General features: G+C 47.1%; 1 protein-coding gene across 2 annotated transcripts in view; it reads left to right on the top strand.

Annotated features, from left to right (window-relative positions):
* LOC146190102 (nucleoprotein TPR-like) overlaps nucleotides 1–12,342 on the top strand; it is a 91,723-nt gene that overhangs the window by 47,362 nt on the left and 32,019 nt on the right. For both annotated transcript variants that reach the window (XM_084604841.1, XM_084604840.1), the window contains exons 26-29: nucleotides 5,073–5,339; nucleotides 8,352–8,674; nucleotides 9,184–9,484; nucleotides 11,874–12,083. In XM_084604841.1, coding sequence (XP_084460967.1) covers nucleotides 5,073–5,339; nucleotides 8,352–8,674; nucleotides 9,184–9,484; nucleotides 11,874–12,083 — 1,101 coding nt within the window. The remainder of the gene's footprint in view (nucleotides 1–5,072; nucleotides 5,340–8,351; nucleotides 8,675–9,183; nucleotides 9,485–11,873; nucleotides 12,084–12,342) is intronic.

Raw genomic sequence — 12,342 nt, 5'->3', positions numbered from 1 at the left:
TTAAGTGTGACTGTCCGCAGTCTAACTTGAAGGGACAGAACACTGGAATTTCGGCTTCATATTTTTTTTTTATGCAATGGAAAGTTTGCTGTTTAAAGAGTTCTGTTACATAGCAATTTGATGGAAACGCTGTAGAAAATATTTACTGAGAATTTTTCGGTCAGTGCATTTGCCCGCCTTTATGTAGCCCGATGCTGGAAACCATGAGTAGTGACCACGATGATGACTGGTGGTCGAAAAAAAGACGTAATGAAAACAAATATAAATTTCATCCACCAGACACTAATAGACATTTTTAGTGTAGAGTAGCATCCTTTTCAGTTTCCACGTTCAAGGCTGTTACGGCATAACAATATACGCCTCGTTGATTAAAGTTTTAGGCGACACTATTACTGCATCAGAAGACTCAAGAGACTTCTGATTCGCATACAAGAAGAGAGAGAGAAGTTTGGGCTTAAACTGGACTTTAAAAAGACAAAGATCGTGGCGTCTTGCCCTATCAAGTCCTGGAGCATCAAGGGACAAGAAGTGGAAGCTGTGACAGATTTTCTCTTCTTGGGCTCCAAGATAACCCCGAAAGGAGACTGCAGCCATGAAATTAGGAGACGCCTGCTTCTGGGAAAGAGAGCCATGGCTAGCCTTGACCACCTAGTAAAGAGCAGAGACATTCGACTGCCAACCAAGATCCATATAACTCGTGCTATGGTCTTTCCATTTGTGATGTATGGATGCGAGAGTTAGACTGTGAAGAAGGCTGACCGCCGAAGAATAGACGCGTTTGAATTGTGGTGCTGGCGGAGACTCTTGAGAGTTCCTTGGACTGCCAGAAGATCAAATCAGTCGATACTGTCGACCATAAACCCTGACTGCTCATTGGAGGGTCAAATTCTAAAGTTAAAGCTCAGCTACTTTGGTCATCTGATGAGAAGAGAGGAGTCGCTGGAGAAAGATTTGATGTTGGGAAAGGTTGAGGGTCACCGGAGAAGGGGTAGGCAGCGAACGCGATGGTTAGATGGCATCCTCGAGGCACTGCAGATGAAGTTATGTGATGTTAGGAAGATAGTGAGAGACCGGAAAGCGTGGCGTAATATGGTCCATAGGGTCACGAAGAGTTGGACACGACTGAACGACTGAACTGAACTGATTACCGCTTCATCCATGAAATTAGAAACACTTTGGCGCCATCATCATCATCCTCAGCCTGACTATACCCACTGCTGGGCGAAGGCCTCTCCCATGTTCCTCCAATTAACCCGGTCCTGTGTGAGCTGCATCCACTTGACCCTTGCGAACTTCTTAACCTCATGCGCCCACCTAATTTTCTGCTGCCCCCTGCTATGCTTTCCTTCCCTTGGAATCCAGTTTGTTGCCCTAAGTGACCATAGGTTATCATTTCTGTGGCGCCATCTAGTGACAAATGCTGAAGGCATGCCACTCATGATGTGAAAAGAAGGGTGGTTTTTATTTAAGGACGCACTAGAGAGAGCACAAAATGCAAAAAAAAATACAGTAAAAGCTCGTTAATTCAAATTCCACGGGGCCGCCAGGCCAGTTCGAATTAACCAAAATTCGAACTAATGAAAGTGAGCAAAAATGAAGGCGTTTGATGCCCGGAGGGCACGAAAAACATTTATTTAGCAAAAAAGTCTGTTATCTTCTGCTTCTTCTCTCTGAGGGCTACCGTACTCACTCGGTCTTCTAGCATGCGAATGCGACGCAGGGAGTCTTCTTCCCCCTCTTCAAAGCTGAAGAAAAGGCGCGCTACATTCAGCGCTCCCATAACTTCTGCCGCGGATGGACGCACGGGCTCTCTCTCCTCGTCGTCGTCCTCGTCTTCTGCCTCTTCTGGGACAGACTGCTCCCCAACAATTTCAGCGACAATGTCCTCATCACTTAGGGCACCGCACACTGCTGCATCGCTGTCTACTCCAACGTAATCATCAAAACTGACGTCCTGCAGCACAGCACGCACAGCCGCAGGCAGAGGCTCCGGACTCCCATCGTCGCCACTTTCTTTCATACTTCCGGCAGCAAAGCCACAGTGGTGGAAGCAGTTTGCAATTGTGGACGGCGTGACCTGCTCCCATGCACGCACCAACATGTGCATTGCTGTGAGCAATGTGATGGTGCTGGTCTTCTGGTTTCCAGTGCACAAAGTCATGCGCTCGATCATGTGGCGCCTATAGAAACATTTGATGTTTCTGATCACCCCCTGATCCATCGGCTGCAAGGCCGCAGTCGTGTTGGCGGGCAAAAAGACGAGCCTTGTGGCTTTCAGCTCGGCGTCGACTTTGTGTGCCGAGCAGTTATCCACAATGAGGAGAACTTGACGCTTCCCTAGCTCCATCCTCCGATCGAATTTCAAGAGCCATTTTTTAAACAATTCGCCCGTCATCCACGCCTTGCTGTTGGCGGAGTATTCCGTCGGCAGCGTCCTAATGTTCTTGAAACATCTAGGCTTATGTGCCTTGCCGACAACAAAAAGAGGGACCTTCTCCGTCCCGGTCATATTAGCGGCGACCAGAACAGTAATCCGCTCTTTGCTTCGCTTGCCGCCAGCGCAGCTGTCCCCTTTAAATGTTACTGTTCTGTCGGGCTGGAGCTTATAAAACAAAGCCGTCTCATCAGCATTAAATATCTCATGTGCCGAGTAGCTTTCTAAGTACTGCTGCAGAGCACCGCTTCGCCACGTGGCACAAGTTTCTGCATCCACTTCTTTGGCTTCTCCAGACAACACCCGGAAGACAAGATTATGTCTGTCTCTAAAGCGGTGAAACCATCGTTCGGAGGCGACAAAATCTTCCACATTCAAGCGCAGAGCGAAATCGGCCGCCTTCGCCATGATAATTGGGCCGCTCAGTGGAATGTCAGCGCTTCTCATTTCTTTCACCCACGTGATCAAAGCGGTCTCAATTTCCGGATACTTGGCTAACCGAAGCCTTTTTCTGTTGCTGGCGAAATCTTCGGCTTCATAGGCATCCTCGATGGCCTTCCTATTTCGGACGTACGTCGACAACGTGCTTGGTGGAATCCCGTGCTTTTTCGCGATTTCCACTTTGCTGGCCTTCCGTTCATCCACCTCGCGTAAAATAGCCACTTTCTCCTTCACCGTCTTGGCACAGTATTTCCCACGCGAACACATCTCGCGGACACAAGCTCACAACAAGCGGCGTGCAAAACGAGGGCTCACGAAATGCAACACGAAACCGTGGTCGATAACACTAAAACGTCGTTCCTCAAAGGAGTCGCGGCAGGAAAGACTGTTTAGTACTTGTTCCAGCACCCTAGCGGCGCCCCGATGGTTGTGCCATCTATCGTTCTGCCTCCAACGATGGTTTTTAACAGCGCCGCTTGGCAGCGCGCAGTTCGAATTATGGGTGGCGGCGCCAATTTTTGAGTGAATTAACGAGCTGTTACGCGCATAGACTTCTATGCACTGCGGGCCGGACCACGATGACTATTTCGAATTAACGAGTTGTGAATTAACGAGCTTTCACTGTATGACAAGCACTCCTAGAAAGAAAAGAAACAGTGTAAGGCCCGAGCTCTGTTCGGCCTCAGCGTTGATGTATACGTGTACTTGTGTTTTGGGAGCATTTCTCAGCTGGGTGTCCAAGTGTTGAACAGCGCGTTACGTTCTGGTTCCTAGAAGGAAAGCATTAGCTCTAAAACGCGAGCTCTTCCTTCGGATCTCCTCTGAGTTTACTTTCCCTTTGCTATTGGAGACGGGAGAAGTGCCCCTTTTGCCTCGTCTTGGACCTCATTAACGCGGTCTCCTGCTGTCCCGTCGCCCGGGTGGAAGCAGCCGGAGGCCATAAAACCCGCGAGAGGGGCAGGCTTTTGTCGCGTTGCACACGTGTAGTGGGCATCTGATGCGCTTTGCGAGGGTTTTGAAGAGAAGTTGCCGTGATTGCGTTTTTATTTTGACTTGTGGAAAGGTGCATGCTCTCGGCTCATCTCAGGAGCGCAGGACTGCTCCCGGCCCTCTTTTGCTGAAGCTACTCCTTGCGATAGGGCGCTCGCGCTGGCCGAGCGCTGGGAGTAGCGGCTGCTTTGGAGCTGGGGCAAGAGGCACCAGCTCGACTGCGGGGACACGGAGTCCCTTGTTTTTCTGCTTTAGCGGTCGGCATGGCCGACCGCGGTCAGTTGCTTTTTGTCTCTGATTATTGCTTCCTTGGGGAAGCAAATCCGGCTTGACTATTGTATCATCTCTTGTATATACTCTGTATAAAGTTTTCTGAAGCCCGACTTGTTTTTACTATAACAGTGTGCAACACTGCAGAAAATCAGTGATATTTTGCAAAGATGTAGTCACAGGGGATACTACTGCAGCGATAGTAATCGAGTTTCTCCACAAGATGGCAACTCAGTTGTTTTTATGTGGTTTTCAGTGGCAAGTTAAAATTCTAAGGCCTTTTTTGTTTGATATTGTAGTGCTTTGTTCATAATGTTTGAGGCAAGATCTTTTAATTTCCACCGTAATCTCACAACATAATTTGGCCAGTGTTCTGTCTCTTTAAACGGAGAGGCAGCGCTGTGTTGTGCAACTTCAGTGCACGTTAAAGGCCCCCCAGTGGCTGAAATTACTCCCTAGCTCTCCACTACCGCACCTCTTTCACTCTTTCCACTTACACTCCCACCATCCTCCCTTCCCTCAAGTCTGACAGATACTGTGCCTTTCTTTTCGTATAAGCCAATGCACCATTTACAATAAAAAATATGAAAATATGACCTTGACCTAGTCAGGTGTAGGTGTCCACCATTATGTGGTGTCCACTCAAAAGTGTAAGGCTTCTTCCTTTTCCCCATAACCTAGATTTAAAAATTATGAAAAACTGCAGACTGTAAAGGCAGTGTTATAGAAGCTATCGCTGCAGCACACGCAGCTTTCACTTTTACACTGTTGAAGCCATTTTAAACCCTCACAATTTTTTGTTCAACTACAGAGTCGCTTTAATGAACAACTTTCTTGTTAGGAGGTGAGGTTATGAACGTAGGTGACGCCCGAGTTAGTTCGCTTCCCCTTGTGCGATTGCTGTTGTGATGAAACGTATCAACCGTTCTTCTTCAAGGTGGTGGTGCTTCAGCAGAAGGCGTGGCCGGACACACAGGCGGGCGAGGCAACAGTGGTGGCCGGAGCAGCAGCGGCTGGCGGAGACCGCAATTTGGAGCAGCTGCGGGAGGTAGTGCACTTCCTGCGGCGCGAGAAAGAGCTTGTGGCCGCCCGGGCTGAGGCGGCGGAGGCTGAATGCGCGCGGCTGACAGTGCAGCTGGAGCACCAGTCGGCTCGTCTGCGACAGGCTGAGCAGGAGCTGCGTGCCGAGCACGATCGTGCACTGGTATGGGATGGCTGTTGCTGTTAGGCAGTGACCCTTCTGATCTCTCTCTCTCTTCAGCTAAATGTTGTTGGCCGTTTGTAAGGCTAACATGCAAATAAATGATGGGCAAGACTAAAGGGGCTTTCAGTGTACTGCTGTTGGACACTAAAATAGTAATGTGGAACTGCTGTGTGGTGCAGGCAGAACTTAAGAGTGAGGTAATCATTTGGTGCAAAAGAAATGTGAGTGCTTTCATCAAGTATCAGACTATGTGATGCTAGCTTTTGATTTTGGGCTGTAGAACATGAAGACACTCTTAACCCTTTGGCAACCATATTCTGAAGAAATTTTTTTTTTTTGCCAAAAATGAATGCAGCAGATAAGTTCACTTCAAGGCTTTTGGTAGTCTGAATATGTTAACTGTGGCGTCTCAAGGTCATATTCACTCTTTTTTGTTTTTATTGCACCTCTTTTCTTTATTTTTGTGATTGTCTTGAAGCAGTGTGCAGCATAGTGTAGCTTTCCTTTGAAGCGTCCATTTCTGACACATTGTAATTCCCGCTAAGAATTGTTTACATTTCACCGCTTGTCACTTATAAATCTTCTTATCCTATTTCACCTGATACAGTTCATTTTTGATGAAACGAAGTCGTACGTTTCAGGAACCTTTCATTATGTTGGAAACTTTGCTACGTCAAGATGTTGTCCTTCAGGAGTGCAAATGATTTTGCGCATCCCTGAAACCTTCTTGTTTCACTTTATTTTGCCTATTGGCCTCTAGTACTGGTGATTTTAGAAGAAATACCTAGCAAAACGAGTGATGAGAACATTATTATAAATCTTCATTAATTCTAAACTGAATACCTCAAAAAATGCTGGTTCAGTCTAGATATTTTGAGATTCCAGGCAGCTTCGTACAGGCACTGCGCATTTATATATCACCCTCAAAGCGTTTTCTGATGGAATAGCGGAAGTCTTGGAAATCTTGATTGATGGCTGGAGGTACAAACGCCGTCGGTGGAAATTATCACGAGCTTGGCACATCGGCGCTGCGACTGCCATGGCGCACGCATTTTTACGGAATAGGAAACCAGGCAGTGCAGCGGAAATCCATTAGTAGTGTCAAGTAATCCTGCGACTCATCACCCACTCTCAGAAGCTGACGGGAATGAGATATGCGAGCAGCAGGTTACCACAGAATTGATGGGCATGATGGTTTAGTTTTGTTCATGGGGATTTACGTCCCAAAGTGACATTGCCTATGAAGGATGCCATGATGAAGTGCTCCAGAAATTTCTTTCGCATGGGGTTCGCAAACGCATTCTGTCTCTGACCAAAACTGGCGACTGCATTTGGGATCGAATATGCATGTTTAGGATCAACAGTTGAGCGGTCAAACCACTGACTCATTTGGCGGAATAATGAAATGGGCCAGTTATCTCGAGTAAAAAATTACGAGCACCACGATTCAACAGAAAGACATCACAGTTTCAGCACGTGTGTGTGTTAGTGTGCCAACGAATAAAAGCAACGCTGTAGACAACATTGTGCCAGAGGTTACGGTGCTGCTCTGTACATTGAGTTCACCCGGGTACCTCAGGAGGAAAAAATTAGCTTCTATTTTTTTTTTTTTTTTTCACATGTATTGCCTTCACCATTTCATAATACAGTCAAATCTCGATACTATAACGAATCCCGCAGGACCGCGAAAAATTATTCGTTATTTTGAAATATTGTTGTAATGAAAAATCTGCGATTATAAGCCAGTGGTCAAACCTAGGTTTGAAAATGACGTACCTTGGCAGTAGGCACGTGTGTAGACAAGCAAAACCTCAAGTGAAAAGGTTGCACTAACTCCAAAGCCGATTTATTTGAAGAAATCCATTATTTTCTTCTGCCGCGTGCAGCAAACACGACCGCGCACTACATTACACCACTACAGCACATACACCTTCAGCTTTCCGGAACACCTCATCGCGTGCGTGATTGCACCGAGCGATGTCCATGTGAAAAAAAAAAAAAAAAACAAATCGGAGTTTTTTATGACCCCATCTTCAATGCTTCCTGAGCTTTGAAAATCTTGTTTCGGTCTTTCATAATGATCGCGGCAGTCGATGGGGCAATGCTAGCTGTCTGTAGAGGCTGAATCTCTTTTTTCCTGTGTCAATTTCTTGCAGTGAAAGCAGCTGCGTTCATATCTTCTTGGCACTTTGCTGGCTAATATCATCGCCAATCTCGCACAAACTTCGCAATAAGATAATCAGCGGCAAAAAAATAAAAAATACCGTCCCGCACGCGCGAACGCACGAACGACCGAGTCGCGTACGGCACACAACACAGGAAGAAAAAAAAATGTAGGCAGCTAGGCCTGCTGGCTACTGCGTAATAAACCATAGCTTCATGGTGGCGCTAGGAGCTGGTCCTAGATGTCCTGGTGATGATAGCTACAGCCCACGGACCATACACACAGAAACGGCGGTTTCTGTTTCGTTTCACGCGAGAGTTGCAAGCTGCGGTGCTGTTAATTGTAGCCAAATTTGTAATACTGATGTTCCAAAATTATAGAACAAGAAATAAAATACGTTCGTTATTCTGAAATATACGCTATTTTGAAATTCGTAATTCCGAAATAGTTTTACATTGAAAACATGGCAAATCTGCCGGGGATTCTTAAAAAATTCGTTAATTTGAAAAGTTCGTTAGTGTGGTGTTCGTAGTGACGAGATTTCACTGTAACTAGAACGTTTTTAATTTTTGTTTTATAGCTTGTTCTAATTTACTCTCTAAATCTGCAAAACCTTTGTTGTATTGAAACTGCAGAATGGAACTGCTTCATTGTATCGAGGGAGACAATACATTGATTTCAGTGGAAGGAGGAAACTAAAATTAAAGAAGTTGATTGCATAACGAACTTTGTTAATCAGGCATCAGCTGCATTAGGCTTGATAGGCGGAAGTGGTTACCCTACATGATACGCTTTCTGCACTAAAAAAGAAATGCGTGCTGTGTTCTTTGATGACACCCGTGTTGCAGGCTCGTGCCACCAGTGACGCACAGCACGCAGAGTTGCTTCGCAAGGTGGAGATGGTACAGCTGCTGACGGAGAGTAACCGTGCCCTGCGGGACGAGCGCACGGAGCTGTCCGACAGCAAGCGGCAGCTCGAGGAACGATGTGCGACGCTCGAGCAGGAGCTGGGGCCACTGCGGGAGGAGGCCCGGAGTCGTGCCGCGCAGGCTGACACCCTGATGGCGGACGCGGCCTTCCTGCGTGCGGAGGTGCAGCGCTGGCAGCAGCGCACCAACCAGTTGCTGGAGCAGTCCAGCCGTACGGACCCGGAGGCGTTCCGCAAGCTGGCGTGAGCCTCTGTTCATTGCTCTGGCACTGTTTCACAGGTTGCCTTGTTGCAGTTATAGCAGCAGCATACGGTGTTGCATCTTACCTGTACTCACCTATGGAAGCTCGCTATACCTAGTGGCACAGGCAGAGGCATATTATTTTTTATTACTTTTGGGCAGCCTCACAATAGTATATGTACTCACCTATGGGGCTGAAATCTGGAGGCTAACGAAAAGGGTTCTATTTAAGGGAAGACATGGTTCCTAGAGCTATTTTGGTTATATTTTTGCAAATTGTAACAAAAATTTACAGCCTTACTGTATTTCTTATGCTGGTTTCGAATATGCAATCCTTTTTAATGCAGCCCAATTAGTTTGCAAGATAATGACTAATTGACTATCATTGTTTAAGGCCTAAATTTAAAGTGTCTCTCATAGCCTGAGTTGCTTTGGGACGTTAAACCCCACAAACCAAACCAAATCTTTTCTTTTTTTAATTTTTTTTTTCTACTTCACATGCCTCCTGCAGTGAGGAAAACACCAATCTCAAACGAGAGGCGCATAACCGGGGCGAGGAGCTGGTTGCCGTCAAGAGGCAGCTGGCTAGCTACAGGGACGAACTGGCTGATGCCAAGCAACGCATCAACGCCGCAGCGGAAGAGACCAAGATGGTTCGAGCCGAGCTGACCGCGCAGCTGGCTGCACAGCAGAAGGAGCTCCAGGCGGCTCGAGCAGAGATCGTCCAGTTGAAGGCAGAGGCGGAGAACGCAGCGGCTGAGCTGAAGACCCTCCAGGCTGACAAGGAAGACAAGCTCAAGACTATAGTGCAGGCAAGCTTTACGCTCTTTTCGGGGGGTGAGGGGTGAAGTCAAATACAGTGAAACCTCGTTATAACGAACAGTTAAAAAATCAGAAAATAGTTCGCTCTATCCATAATTCGTATTATAAAATTTCATAGAAAATACATGCAAGAGCAGCAAAATTCAATCAGAGAAGGCACAGCAGCTCGGAGGGTGCCTTCTTGGGTCACGTCCATTTATTTACGCGCAAAGAACTGCGTTATCGCGGCCTGCTTTTTTTGTGTTGATCGCATTCCTTATCATGCCCTGTTCCACAGTTTGCAAACGCTCAACAAGGGCAAACCCACTGCTCTCAATAGCACTGTACTAGCGGCGCAGTAAATCCAATGCAGCAAGCGCTTCTTGTGAAGTCGGAATGTTCTCATCGTTTGCACGGTCAGCCTGAGCTTCGTCTGCGGGATGTTCAGAAACTTCCACAGCGATTTCGGCGTCCGTCAGTACAGCCGTGGTCGCCGCGATGTCGTCGCCGCCTACAAAGTTCTCTACAGTCATTGTTGCGGGCATATCACCAACAATACTCGTTCCAGGCTCATCGAGCTCGTGGAGCTCTGCTTCTGCTTCGTCCCCATCGTCACTTGATGCATGGGCCTCAGCTGGAACAAAACCTGCGTGCCGAAAGCAGTTGGCAATCGTTTCGCCTTTCACGCTGTCCCATGCCGCTTTAATGCTCCCAGCAAGTCTATCTTCAAGTCCTGTTTCATAAGAAGCTTCACGAGAAGAGTGTCAATCAGTCTCCTCTTGTAAACTGCCTTGAAGGCCCTGATTTTACCTTGAGCTTGGTCTTTAACGTCAGTGCTGCTCTTTTTTTCGCGTTCACCGCCATCACAGCACTATGCACACCCGCGCACCACGCTCTACACGACGACCGACGCAGCCTCCGCCGAACACTACAACGGCCATGCTGCTGCTAACACTAGAACCAAAAAATGCGAACGGCGCAAAAACCAAAAAGGCAAGTTGTTTCCTTCCTCCATGCAAAAAGGCAAAAAGCAACATTCGATCGCGCCGCTCCTGAAGCGGTGCTGTCAGCGATTGTGAGATGCGAACGATTTCTTATGGCCTCCGAGATCACCTCCGCGTGCACAAACAGGCGCGCGGGGCTGATCTCGGAGGCCATAGATCTCTTTGGCTGTCAACTCCCAATGCTGTCGTGGAATCTGTGGCGCTGTCAGCGCCTGGAAGTGCAGTAGCAGTAGAAACTGTCAATAATAAAGTCATAATAAGATAATAGCTGGTCATAATCTGCAAGTACCTCCCAAGTGCACTCCATCCCAATCTTATTCTCGTAGTTATTTTCCTTTCGTGGCCTAGATCTGCGGTTACTATCGGTCCTAAGAAGACTTCCAGTGCTTCATTACCTATTATAATCTGCTGTTTCTTGTCGAGGCTGTTAAACATTACCTTAGTCATTTGCATGTCAGTTTTAGGCCTACCTGCCCATTTTTTCTGTCTAGACCATCAATGATAATTTTGCAGTCCGTCCCCTGAGTAACTTCCAAGCATGCAATGTCATCAGCAAATCGCAAATCACCGGGGCATTTTCCATCAACCCTTATCCCGAACTGTTTATATTCCAAACCTCTGAATGCTTCTGCCAAGCAAGTGGTGATGTATTACATAGTACTGGGGCATCATGTGTCCTTGCTGACGGATGGAGGTCATCTAGCTGGTGGTTAAATGTTTCCGCTAAAGTGTCTGGAGGTGGTGACTGAAATGCAATCAGAATGCATTGAAATGTATAGCTGTCACTTCTATTCTGGTTGCGTTACTTTGCTCTGGTAACCTTACTTCACTCTTTACACTAAATTTCAGTCCCCTCTTTTTCTTTTCTTTTTTTTTTTTTTTCTGACCTCGTAACATTAATAATGTCACTGACTGCTCAGCAGTACATATCCCACCTTATTCTTCATAGCCTATCTTGTTCTCTTTTTATTGTCAGAGAAAGAACGCTAGCAGACGACGGACCAGGACTGATCAGGAATGCCTTCCTTTATCCACGGTCTTGTTAGCAGGAAAGAATTACGTTATTTAACTGGGCGTAATAATTTCTTTACATGGGAAAATAGCCCGCTTTATCCGAGGTCTTGTTAGCAGGAAACCTTATTTGACTGATTTATGATTGTATGTTACAGGGAGAGCCGTATCGACAAACACCATGCCATACCGTCCACGATGTCTCATTTGTCTCGCCTTTATTGGCCGTGCCATACTTTGTTTTCTATTGTAAATCAACCTTCCCCACCTCAAATTTTGAAATTTACGAAACAGGTGGACTCGGATTCTTTGAAATGGAGTACAAGTGAGAGCTTTTGGGGTGGATTCGCGCAACTTCTCACTGCCAGAGCTGCTGGCGACGCAGGTGAAGAAGATAGCACGCCATTATCGGAGCCAGTACGAGGAGATCAAGGCTTCCAAGGAGGCATTAGAGAAGAAATGTGCCGAACTGGAGGAGGCTCAAGCTCGCGCGGCCACGGAGGGGGCGCAGGTGCGCTCCGACCTTGACACCAGCGTGCGCCAGCTCCAGGAGCGCCAAGCCACCCTCGCACAAGAGCTGGACCGGGCCAAGGCGGTGAGTTCCACCAGCTCGCTTTGGCTCAAAGCATGTGCACATAACACGTGACGCGATGGGTTACGATATCGCAAACAGCTGGTTCTTTGAGCTGGGCTTTGACATTGAGCATGCTGTCATAGCTGTGATGTTGCTGGAAACCAACTTTGAAGAAGGTGACAGCTTAATCATTGCATTGACGGTTGAATTAAGAGGAGTAAATAAACGCCACTTGCAGTAAAACCTCACTGAAACGAATCTCACAGGGTCGCGGAAAGAT

Source organism: Amblyomma maculatum, chromosome 5, assembly GCF_055883805.1.
Source record: "Amblyomma maculatum isolate TAMU_Amacu chromosome 5, ASM5588380v1, whole genome shotgun sequence".
Classification (NCBI taxonomy): Eukaryota; Metazoa; Arthropoda; class Arachnida; order Ixodida; family Ixodidae; genus Amblyomma; species Amblyomma maculatum.
This window is presented reverse-complemented; position numbering and strand designations above follow the sequence as displayed.